Below are 12,879 nucleotides of genomic sequence, written 5' to 3'. Positions count from 1 at the left end.
ATAATGTAGAAATTAGGAAAAGGATCCACGTATCTTGATCAAGTTGCATAAGCAGTCACATCGATCATCAAGGACAAATTGTTGGTTAAAAATAGCCCAGACTTTTCCAGATGTTCCAACAGACTCCATAAATGAGTCCTTCTGCCGAATCTGCAGTCAGTCTGTCAATCTGCATGGCCAAGACTGCCTCAAATTATTATATGCCTCAATTAACTCACAAGTGTAGCCACTGCAAATAACTGCATCAATCAGACAAATGATGTTTGAAAAGTCTGCTCATATACGTTTACATATAGGTATCAAAAGCTCAGCCAAGTTCAATAATGTGGATTTCTAATTTCAGTTTCATTAAGAATTGTATTGTCTGGGGTAGATGAGCATCGATTGTAATATGACAAAATACCCAAAGTGGTTCAATTACAGATTGTATTATAGAACTGCATGGACTTATATTTCAATTTTATTTTGAAAAGAACAGAGTGCAATTTGAACAGGGATATGAAACATTTAAAATCTCATTGACACTGTTTAGTTATGAAAGCAAAAATAACAAAAAGGCATAGCAGCTGATGTTCAACAAGGTGAGTGAGAACTGCAAGCCAGAAAGTGATGCCTTTTGACTTATAATTAAGTCATGTCTGACTCTTTAGCGTCACATCGATTGCAATAGCAGGTGTGAATTCCTGAAGTCTGAATACTGAAGGCTGAAAATACAGTTAATCTCTAATTATGCACAAACAAAAATTATGTAATCAAATGGTAAAAAAAATCTACTTTAAACTTATTTAAAAAAATATGATTTCTGTCACAGCAGCGAATTGACCACCACACAGAATATGAAGAATACCAAAAGCTTTGGGATACCAACACACTAAGCAAAATATTGTCAAATTATTGTTAGTGATAAAATCCCTGATAATATTGAGATATAATTAGTCAATATCACACACCTCTACTCTCAACATGAATATTAATCCCTCTTTTTATGAACTTGCACTGTATGTATATAAACAATTTAACCTGCACAGCGACGTGGGTCAAATATGTAGAAATACAGGTTTGAGTCAACTGCCAAAAACAAAGAATGTGAAGTCAAACCCCCCAAAAAATAAAATCTCCCTCGTGTTCATGTTTTCTTAATACAAAACGCTTTTTTCGTAATTTTGGTAAAAGATCACCTGTTATAATATCTTCCAAGTATCGAATGATACTGATCAAGCTCTTGACACACACTTTCTTTTTCTTGTCTTCTCCCTTTTCCCTCACTGTGCCCCCTTTCATTCGCTCAGGGTAGTTTGTTTAGGGTAGTTGTTTCATTTAATCAGGGGCAGATATATGGCCCAGCCCCTTCAGAGTCCCACAAAGCCTCTTTCTCTTGGGGGAAATATGGATGGGTCAGGGCCAAGGTTTTTACTCCAATTCCTACCAGACAGAGGGAGGGAAAAAAGGAAGAGGGTGAAGTGGAAGAGTATTGATGGGAAGTCTGATTATTTTCTGCGAACTGGTTCTTTCATACAATTCGCTTCAATGTACTGGTTCAAAAAATCGAATCACTGATTTATTGCCGTAATCATGCAATGACATTTAAATAATAATATACGCAATTCTATTATTAAAGCACCCAATAATGATGTGAAACGCGGATGTTTTACATGTCTAAAGTTGTAAAGTGAATAAACTAGCCTTAATCAACGTTTTACATGAACCATGAGAAACCATAGAAAACTACATTTAATTTCGCCCCTTCATTCTAGTCAATTGCTCGGTTAATGCATGCTCGTATCAGCACCTAATCGTTTTTTGCAGACATGTCGGAGTCCGAACTGTTTCATCGTCAGTTCAGTGTACTGGTGATTCGAGAACTACTATAACCATCAACCAACTCTTGACTCAAAAGAGTGAGAACTGGGAACTGCTGTTTACTCAAGAAGAACTACCGCCGTCGGATCACTGTTATATTTCCAAACGTTTCATTTGTTATACTTTATGCTTTTCTGCAAAAGACATCACAAACATACATTTTGCCCCTGTTATGAAACCTTCAGCAGACATTTCTCAGTCGGATATGTCCGAAAGAATGAGTTAAGAAAAAAATAAAGCATTATAGGATCATAGTTCTGGATATTTGGATTATTTTGAGTCTGTGCGACTAGTAAGCAGGCCTAAAAGTAAATTTTGACTGAGTAAACTGCAGATCTGTTGTGACTTGAGCCGCAAACCGTTTCAGGCGGTTCAGTCCAATTTGGTTCGACCAGTTTACTAAACAAACATCACTAATATGGAAAAAAGCATGGGTGAGAAAATTAAAATCAAAACTCACCGTGCTCTCCTAGCTGATTAGGTGCTGAGACCTATATATCAGTACAAAAATGCAAAAAAGGTCTGCACTCTAAGAATACTTTATTTGTTACAAAGAGGAGATAAAGATCACGTTTTGGCTCTTTGCTTTCTTCAGTATTTTTTTTTTATGCTGGAAATGTTTTCGTATTTTTATGCTTAAGCATTTTTATGAGAAAACGTTTGAATTAAACAGAAAATAAATGCCAGAAGTTATGGTTATTTATTGGTAAGGTTACCTATTGGTAAGGGTTAATCACCTAATCAGAAAACAATTGGTATTGGGGGTGGGGGTATATAGAACTACTAAAAAGAAAAAAGAAATATGATAGGTTAATTGACAGGAAAAAATTATTGTAGTTGCATCCTTAATATTGAAGGTTTCAAAGTTAACAGACCGGTAAATCCAATTTTGATTTCATGAGGTCTTCAAAATGTTATCAAATCACTTTTAGGTTTTATTGATGCACAATTTAAACATAGCAAAAATAGTAATTGTGTAGCAATTTTTTTTGTACCATGTTTGGCTTGTTTAAGCTCAACAGACAGCATTTCTGGCATAATGTTGATTACAAACATTTTAAACATTAGTCAGTTTCTTAAAAGTAAATCCACGTGTTTTAAACAATGTATTAACATGATCTTGGTGTTAAAAAATTGTTTACTGAACATGTCTGCGAAACATTAAAATCAAATTTAACGACTTGCCATGACAATGTTACACCATAAACCTGAGAATTACTATAAAAAAGTGATTTAAACTACTTTACAGCTAAATTAATACATACGTTTTAACACAAAAAGAATGCATATTTAACATAAAAATTAAAAAGTGTTTTTTATTAAATTATAAGCTTCACCCACGGGGTGGGAGGGAAAAAACGCGTGTTTTCCTGTTCATTGTCAAAATCAATAAATAAATAAAAAAAATAAAAAAAATAAAAATAATAAGCTTCACATTTCTGCCATAACATCATTCTAGGTGCTTCACAATAACCTAATTTTTTTTATTTATATGGTATTCAACATAATGCCACAAATGTTGTCGGTTGAGTTTTAACTTGTATTAAACCCGGAATATTCCTATGAAGCAAGTGACGTTGGCGAGGGAGTTTTCAGGAAGAGGAAGGGACAAGAAGACGGATGACTTTCCCTTTGTCCCAGTATGGAAGTAGTGCTGTCAGCAGCATGCGTCCACAGACCCCAAGCTGAACAAGTAGGTCCATTACAGCGCGAGTTAGCACAGAACTGTCCGGACCGGTTCATTACCTGCTGATGGATGCCCCTCATAATCTGCTTTTGTTGGGTTAGCTTCACCACTATGCTCCACAGCAGCATGGGCCCATATTCATTAGAGAGACATTAAATAATACCACACAATACTCTTCCTCTTCTCCCCCAATCCCTTTAATACAGCATGCCCGTCTGGGGAAATAAGTCCAGAATGGGAAGCAGGAGGAGATGAAGAGAGAAGGTCAATAAGCAGAGACAGCAATCAGCCTGGAGTGTGAAGAGAGAACCCATCTCCATCTACATGCAGCCGAAGGCGTAAAGACTCCCATCCTCTCAAAGAAGTAACAGCATCGATGTGCGGTCCAAAGGTCTCCAGCTTTCTAGCTGGGGAGTAATAGAAGGAGCGAACAGCTAAATGCCCCATAATGCAGTGCAAACGACCAAGCAGGCCAGGTCACTTGGGGCTGAATAAGGCTTAGACGACTGCAGTGAGAAAAGAGACAGTAAGAAGTATGAGAATTGTCCAATGGCTGGGTGCGGATGGCTGAAGCTATTATTAGTTACGCTCTGATATCTCACTCACACATTCACGCTCACACAGACAGTTCTGTGGCGTAGGGAAAGTTACATATACCATAGCAGAGCTGAGCCTGTGATGTTCATATTCCTGTCGTCTTTTATATATTCTATTCTTGAAATTAAAAAAGGCCCACTGAGATTCTTCATTTTGTGCATTTTCCATGGCTTCGTAAACACTTTGATCAAAATAATGAAAAAAGCATGCAAAAAAAAACATCTTTTGAAAACATCAAAACAAAACAAGGAAGGGCAGGACGCTTAATATCCTGGGACATTTATTTTCTGAGGTTCCGCTTCGCTGTTGGCTTCACACACACAATCATTTAAATGGTGCGAATCAGCAGGGAGGGAACATGACTTCAGCACGCTGACTGGAGATAAGGCTTTCAATAAGACACATTTATTCCCCATCTACTGCCACAGAAGAACACACAGAACTTTCATTACTGCCACAAGACAGGAAGACAAGGAGAAGGAAAGCGAGGGATGGTCCGTTAGACTCTCTTGAGCTGTTTTAGTAATTGAAGCAAGGAAAGGCTGCAATATTGCATTTCTCTCCGCCTGGGCTGGAAGCAAGCAACTATTGATTTTTCTTTTTTTGACTTAGCTGCTCATAAGATGCCTCCATCTCAGGCTTAGAGTCAGAGTCACATGATGAGACTTAAAAGACATCACTGGGGCAAGTTGTTACCAAAATCCATGTTTCCACTGTCGGGCCAGTGCGAACCAGGGCTTTAAACAGGCCGTGCCGGGCTAAAAGCCCAGGGCCTGGAGCACCGAGCCGAAAACACACTGCGTTTCCACTGTAGGGCCAGAAGCTCCACAGCGCTTACGAAAACACGCCCGTAACACCGTCATACTGACCCATCATTTCACCAACAAATGGAAGTTTTATCAGAAAAATAATCAGAAAGAAATCACTGGAAACTAGAGAACGTACTCGGCTATGTACGTAACCTCGGTTCTCTCTAGAAGAGGGAACGAGTATTGCGTAAGTTGCTTATGCTACGGGTAAAGTCATCTTTTCTCGAGATATGAAGCCAAAAAATTATCCTTAATTTTGTATTTATTTTCAACGCAGTGCAGCAGCTAGCAGACCTAGAGCAGGCTGTCTAGCGTGCTCATTGACTGCTCTGCGACTACTGCAGCAGCCTACCACTAAGCCTGGCGTGACGTCGCGCCCTCTACGCGCCACAGCCCGCCAGAATGGGTGTGGCTTAGCGTATAAAAGTACGGCTCGGAGGCTGCTTCTCTGGTTTTCATCGACTGAAGCGAAAGTCGCTCATGGCGCCAGCACGGCAGGTTACGCAATGCTCGTTCCCTCTTCTAGAGAGAACCGAGGTTACGTACGTAACAGAGTACGTTCTTTTACTAGATGTTCTTACGAGAGGTAGCTTACGCTACGGGAACCCTTTGTCAACGCCGTGCGCTCCAAGCATCCACTTCATGAGTCCCAGGGTGTCCCGGGGAACATAGATAAGTGGGAATCAGGCGGCCAGCAACGTGGGCCAGCACATGTACATAAGCACCCATGGGGAATACAGAGCGGCATTGCCAGTCTATATAAAGCATATCAACCCATATAGTGCAGCTCAACCAGGAGAGCCAAGTTACGTGAGAGTAGTCCGTGCACGATCAGATCTGGGCAGAACATACTGTACATCCCACTCATACTGACAGAAGTCTAGCCTGCAAGGCAGGAACTTCCAGGTAATAAAACCTAACAAATGTGGACAGGGAGGCCCAGCCCGCCACCTCACAAATGTCATGAATGGAAATCCCGCTGGATCAAGCCCACGACGAGGCCACGCCTCTAGTGGAATGAGCCTTGATGCCCAAAGGGCATTGCAGACCTTTAGCTGCGTAAGCATTTGCTATAGCGTCCACTATCCATCTGGATAGACTCTGTTTCGAGGTGGCGAGACCCTTGGTGCGCCCACCAAATGAAACAAAGAGCTGCTCCGAGCGTGGTGGTCTCGTATGAACGGGAGAAAGTGCTTCAGCGCGTTCTCGACCGCTATCATCTCCAGACAGTTTATGTGTAGGCATTTCTCTCGGTCTGACCACAGGCCAAAGACCGGTCTGCCCTCGAAGAGAGTGCCCCAACCTAAGTTGGTGGCGTCCGTCGAGATAGCGCAGATCACATGGCGGTCTCCGGCGCTGAGCGGTCTCGTGCTCTTTTAGAAGGCGGCAAAGGATACTGTCGCCAGATAGCGCAGCAGGCACAGATGGCTGAAGGCAGCGAAGTCGACCGGCTTCTTCAGGCGCTGTCAAGGCGCTGGATTCAACAGCGGCGGCTTCTCTCAGGATCCAGTGATACGAAGAGCTTCGCTGAAGAGATGGAAAATCAGAGAAGCAGCCTCCGAGCCATACTTTTTTGACGTCACCCCAGGCTCAGTGGTAGGCTGCTGCAGTAGCCGCAGAGGAGCCAATGAGCACGCTAGACAGCCTGCTCTAGGTCTGCTAGTTGCTGAACTGCGTTGACAATAAATACAAAATTAAGTATAATTTTTTGGCTTTGTATCTCGAGAAAAGATGACTTTACCTGTAGCGTAAACTTGCGTAAGCAAATTACGCAATACGAGATAACCTCTCGTAAGAGAACTACCGTATTGCTTTCTGTTTTGAATCTTTATTTACTATCATTCCGTGTTGTTTATATTGCTAATTATATCTTACTCATCACCACACATTAATCTGACATTGCTAGCTTCTATCTAACTCGTTATCACTAGCACGACACGCTAGTAATTTCGCTAGCCTGCACAACACGCTAGTAACTCGCCAGCCTGTTAACGCGCCATCCGTGCCTGACATGATTATTTATTTTTATTTATTTTCTCGCGTGGTCGTGCGCCTAGACACGACCACTTCAGGGATGTGTTGTGTCAACAGACCTTGTCTCAACTAGACTCTCCCCTGTGAAGGCCTCATCGACACAACAGCCATCAGCCATCCTCAACAAACTCGTCCCCATACGGGCGTGATGACTCCGATCTTTAACCAGATGAACTACATAATATAATGTTCCGATCCAGTCTGACTTCTGGCCTGTAATGCTGCCTGAATCATAATCATACACTGTTCGTTTATTGGCCAGAGGAGAGCTGGCCCCCCGACTGAGCCTGGTTTCTCCCAAGATTTTTTTCTCCATTCTGTCACCTGATGGGAGTATTGGTTCCTTGCCACCGTCGCCTTTTTCGCCTTTGTCACCATTGGCTTTTGGTTTGCATAGTTGGGGACATTTAATTTTATATTTAACAATATTATTACAACATTATTTTCCTGTTATCTCTGTAAAGCTGCTTTGAAACTATCTGTATTGTAAAAAGCACTATATAAATAAAGGTGACTTGACTAGCGTGATGGCAAAACAAACATGATAAAAGAAACCATTTTGCTGCATTTTTGTTGTTTACTTGAATACTAAAAACCCAGGAATTGATGTTTTACCAAAGGTTTACAATAAAAAGTGATACATTGATCATATTGAATTAATTTGTGTCAAAATTGCACATTAGTCACACAGAAATAAAGTGGTTTACCATTTGATTTCAAAAAAGAAAGGAGGACAGACTTACTTATTCAGTCACATCCGTTTCTGTTTATTTGGTAGCCTAGTTACAGGACATATTTACATCACATTTAGAAAGAATGGTCATTTCTACAAATTTGCCACCAAAAATATGACCTTAAGGAGCTTTAGCACTCTCTCTCAGTTGGCTACAGTTAGCCTATATTTTCATTCAGAGAAACAGAGGAAGCTCCCATAAAAAAGTTGCTTTATTTTATGATAGTTCGGTATAAGGCGTAGGATACTGACAGATAAAATAAAAACATGATTGTGATAGCCTTTATGATTTGTCTGATTTCTTCAAGCGTTCATATATACTGTACCATGTTTACTATGCCTCTGTTTGTACCACTCCTCTAGCCCGAGTTGGCCAGCTTTAGACCAAGGTATCCGGCGGGCCAGAAAACCCTGGCCGTTGGCCCCGAGGAAGCCCTGAAGAGGCCCGATCAAACGCGACTGGCCCTGGCATGCACTAGCACGCCCACATTTGACCCGACAGTGGAAATGTGGCTAAAGAGTAATGAAAACCAGCACCAGAGCTGAAGCAAAAAAATACCACTCAAAAGTAAAAAAATTACTATTATATTACATTATATAAATATTTCTATTTTCTTTTTTTAAAAACTGTTATTTTGAACTATTCTCTTCAAAAATCAAAGTATCAATGCTTTCCACAACAATATTTAGCATCACATCTATTTTTTTTACATTGATAATAATAATATTTCTGAAGTATCATGTGACACTGAAGACTGGAGTAATGATGTTGAAAATTCAGCTTTGCCATCACAGGCAAACGTACATCACATTTTAAAATAAACCAACAGAGAACCTTTATTTTAAATTATAATAACATTTCACAGTACTATTCTTTTTACTGTATTTTTAATCAAAATAAATGCAGCCTTGATAAGCATAAGAGACTTCTTTCTCAACCATTACTAAACTTTAGAATAGTAACGCAAGTGATAAATCAACTAGTATAACATAACCTAGCTTCTGACAGCATTAAAGGCTCAATTTATATGACATGGAAGAAAACAGCACTGACAATTGTTAATATCTTCTATTGTGTTTAAAGAAAGTCTGTCATATTGGTTTGGAATGAAATAAAGGTGAGTAAATAACGACAGAATCTTAAGCTTTGTTAAATAGTGTTGCTTAAACGTTTACTTTCTAGCCTAGGCAGGTTAAATGGTGACAGGTAAATAACGTGCATGATTCGGAGTGGCTTCAGTTACACCCTCTTGTCAAAGCCGGAACTTGTGCTTATAAACCAGGATTCTGATGAAGTAAATTGAATTAGTACACTATTGTGTAAGCTGATCTTCAAATAAAGATCTTCTGCATTAGCAATGACATGTGGGAAAACTGGTGGGATAGGACCCAGAAAATTGTAGTTTACAAAATTAGAAAATGTTGCCATGGTTTTTATCTACTATTCATATTATTTTTAATTTTGTTTAAGCTACATTTCAATTAACAAAAACAATTTCATAGTTTTAACAACACAAACCAACATTTTTAAACATTAATACATTTTAAACATACAAAGAGCAAAGAAGTCTTGTGCATTAATATCAAATAACAGTCCCTAACTTCACAAAACTGTTCTCACTAAGCTTCTCATTCTCTTTTCTCTCTCACTCTCACACACACACACACACACACACACACACACACAACACACACACACACACACACACACACACACACACACACACACACACACACACACACACACACACACACACACACACACACACACACACACACACACACACACACACACACACACACACACACTAAGCAAAATGCCTTAAACTGATAACGAGTTGTTTTTAATAACTTATTTGCATTTAAAAGCCATTGGCAGAGTGGGTGAACGAGGACGACCTGGAATCAGTCTTTCAGGCAGTGCCTCAACTTTACAGTGTGGCGCACAACACGCCACTATTTTATATTTTAGTATTGAATTTTAATTCATCTAACTGTTTTTTCTTCTCTCATCCTTTCTCTGACACAGACTGATGCTGCTTGTATTGTATACATGTCTGGTTTATGACTCCTCAATCAGTGGCTGCCCACCATCGCATTGACCTCTGCTGAAATCTGATTGGCTGTCTGATTCTGCAGGCAGCGGCTTTAATTGGCTGGTTCAGACGGGCCTGTCCGAGAGAGGCAGAATTCTTCTTGGGTAGGCTTAAGTAAAAAGAGAACTGTAATTGGACAGGGCAGCCTTGCAGAGTTTGATCGAAAAGCTTTCACGCTGCAACCATGTTTCAGTCTCTCCTGATCCAAAGCAATCAGAAAAGGCCAAAAGGAGGCTGTTTGTTTAGATTGCTTAGGCTCCTCAAGCATTATCATGAGACTGAAGTCCTGCACAGCACACTAAGGATGGTCAATTACTATTCTTTGTGGCGTTCTTAAAGATTTGGTCAACACAGACTAAGAACAGAGAGGAAATCACAGACAGTAATTTAACACGAGTGAGAGTGCTTTAATTGGCTGCCGGCTCCTGTCAATCAATTTCCAGCGCGTAAAGCGCAGCTGCAACCCACCAGGCTGTGTAATGTGAATTTGAGGCCTCAATGATCAGGACAACTGGCCACTAAAATCAGGCCTTCAGTACATAAAATATACAATAAACTTAGAGTAAACTATAGTGCTGGCTCACTATATACAATGTTACGATTTAATATGGTGCAGTGCATCACAATATAAGAATCACAACTTTGCTAAATGCATGAGAGCAACCAAACCTGCAAGATCAGTTTCAAAATTTGTCGCACAGTTCGCTTCACTTCAGTCCAGTCCAGTACAATGCCTCAGAGAACTGCCACTATTTATATGAACTGGTTCGTCAAACCTTAAACTGAAGGATGTGATATAAATTCACACATGGATAAAGATTAAATAAATAAATACAAAATAGAGAAAATAAATACATGAAATAAAAATAAATAAATAAATAGCAGGTTTAGACCTGCTTCTTTATTACTTAAACTATAGGAAGTGATATGAATTCACACATACATTTTTTTTTTTAACAAAAATAAAAATAAGGATATATCAATTCAATAATTCAGGTGGAAAAACAATTATTATACATGATTGATTTGCCACAGACCTAGTAAAAAACTATTTTAAGGTGACATAACTTTGCTGAGGATTTAAAAAATAATGTGGTCATGAAACTGAAGAAAAAACATTGCAGTGCAGCGTGTGCACGCATGCACACGCACACACACACACACACACACATTTGATAGCAACAATGGATGAGTGCATGTTGATACTCACAATGGCTCCATTGACAGCGTTTTTATCGTAGTACTTCTTCCTCTCGTACTTGTCCCTGATGAAGAACTCCACAGCTCTGAAACATTGCTAAGGAAAATTCAAGCCTTATAACTAACAAATCATTTTAAACATCACAGTATTTAAACAAGCCTGGCTTGCATTCACTCTGTAACCCGTGAGAGGTCGTGACAAACATCAAGAAACATGATGTTGAAGACCCCATGAAATTGTTTGTCTCAAATTTTTCATCTGATTGGTGGGATATACTTCATCATACCTAATTTTTATTTGTCCTCAAAGTAAACAAACAGACTGAAAGCCACAAAACTTCCTTTTTGATGTGGTTTTAAAATCTCAGGTATGGCAAATCTCAGTTTGGCTAATGTTTAATAGGCATCTTGCACAGCTACAATGTAACTCCTGCAGTAAAGATTCTGGCCCTCTCAGACTGGCTGTTATCTCTCCGCATCATTAAAGACACCAGAGCACCAACACCTCACCTGGACCACAAGCTCAATACAACTATTTGAGAAATCAAAACACACGCTCTCCGAATCTCACCCTTTGTTAACAGTGAATTTATACAGCGACAGGTAAATGCTAAGAAGACCGGTTCATGCAGCTTTATTGGATTTACACTCTCATGAATCCCTTATCACAATACAATAATGCATCTGATGAAATATGGATCAGGGTGAAGCAGCAGGTAGCAGGAAGAAAAATAATGCAAGAAAGAAAAAAACAGGAGTGAGTGACAAAAGCCTTGTGAAAACCTTCAGTACAAAAGATCAGCGGTTCTCAACCTGCTGGCCCAGGAAGAATTTTAAGTGGTACACTGAGTGACAACAAAAATAATAATAAAAAATAAAAACAACAACAATAAAAAAGAGCTAAAATACACAAACTTTCAAAAGCTTGGAGTCAAAAAGTTTGATCACCAAATCTACATTTATTTAATAAATAAAATAGTGTTGTTAGCATCATTTTTAGCATCATTACTTGAGTGTTCACTTCAGTTTCACATGATTCTTCAGAAATCATTCTAAAATGCGACTTTGGTGGTCAATAAAATTTCTTATTATCATCAATGTTGAAAACAGTTGTGCTGATTCATATTTTTGTGAATTCAGTGATGTGTTTTTTTTTTGGATTCTATGATGAAAGATCAAAAGAACAGAATTTATTTTAAATAAATATTTTATAACATAGCAAACATATTTACTGTCACTTCTGATCAATTTAATGATTCCTTGAATAAAAGTTCATTTCTTTAAAATTTCTGACCCCAAAATTTTGAACAGTACAGTAATTATAAGTGCCAAAAGCACCAACACAGAATAAGCCATCTGATTAATCAACACATAACATTTTTTGGTTCTCACTGAAAACAAAAAACATCCCAAAACAAAATTACGATGAGGAATAGATTCAATGTTTAAGATACAGCAATCCTCCATCCATCAAAACTTTACTAGCGAAACGCTGGTTTGCAAAGCACACACTGGCATTAATAATTCACTGAAAACGAGTATATGAGTAGCATGGTATAGCATACAAATTATTTTAACGCGTTAAGGAGCTTGAATTAATCGCATACATTAAAATGTTAACATTGACAGCCCTAATATATATAAATATACAGCAGTACTGCTTTAATTAACATGCAGACAGCTTGCTATGCTAGAGCTGTTAGCCAGTTTTACCACATAAAACCATCTTGGAAAAGTTTCAAGCATCTTTACATAAATACCATTTAAAGCACATAACTTTAAAGCGAGTGGAGACACTTGCATTCAGCTCCATTCTGTTGCGCTCCATCTACTGTTTTTGAATGAACATAGCATAACATATGT

General features: G+C 38.9%; 1 protein-coding gene across 2 annotated transcripts in view; it reads right to left on the bottom strand.

The window, feature by feature from the left end:
- smap1 (small ArfGAP 1) overlaps positions 1–12,879 on the bottom strand; it is a 115,009-nt gene that overhangs the window by 69,201 nt on the left and 32,929 nt on the right. For both annotated transcript variants that reach the window (XM_077236933.1, XM_077236934.1), the window contains exon 4: positions 11,027–11,102. In XM_077236933.1, coding sequence (XP_077093048.1) covers positions 11,027–11,102 — 76 coding nt within the window. The remainder of the gene's footprint in view (positions 1–11,026; positions 11,103–12,879) is intronic.

Source organism: Siphateles boraxobius, unplaced genomic scaffold (genome assembly GCF_051911475.1).
Source record: "Siphateles boraxobius isolate OS27281-9 unplaced genomic scaffold, OSU_SipBor_1 20, whole genome shotgun sequence".
NCBI classification, from domain to species: Eukaryota; Metazoa; Chordata; class Actinopteri; order Cypriniformes; family Leuciscidae; genus Siphateles; species Siphateles boraxobius.
The sequence above is the reverse complement of the archived record's forward strand: the minus strand, read 5'-3'. Positions and strand labels throughout refer to the sequence as shown.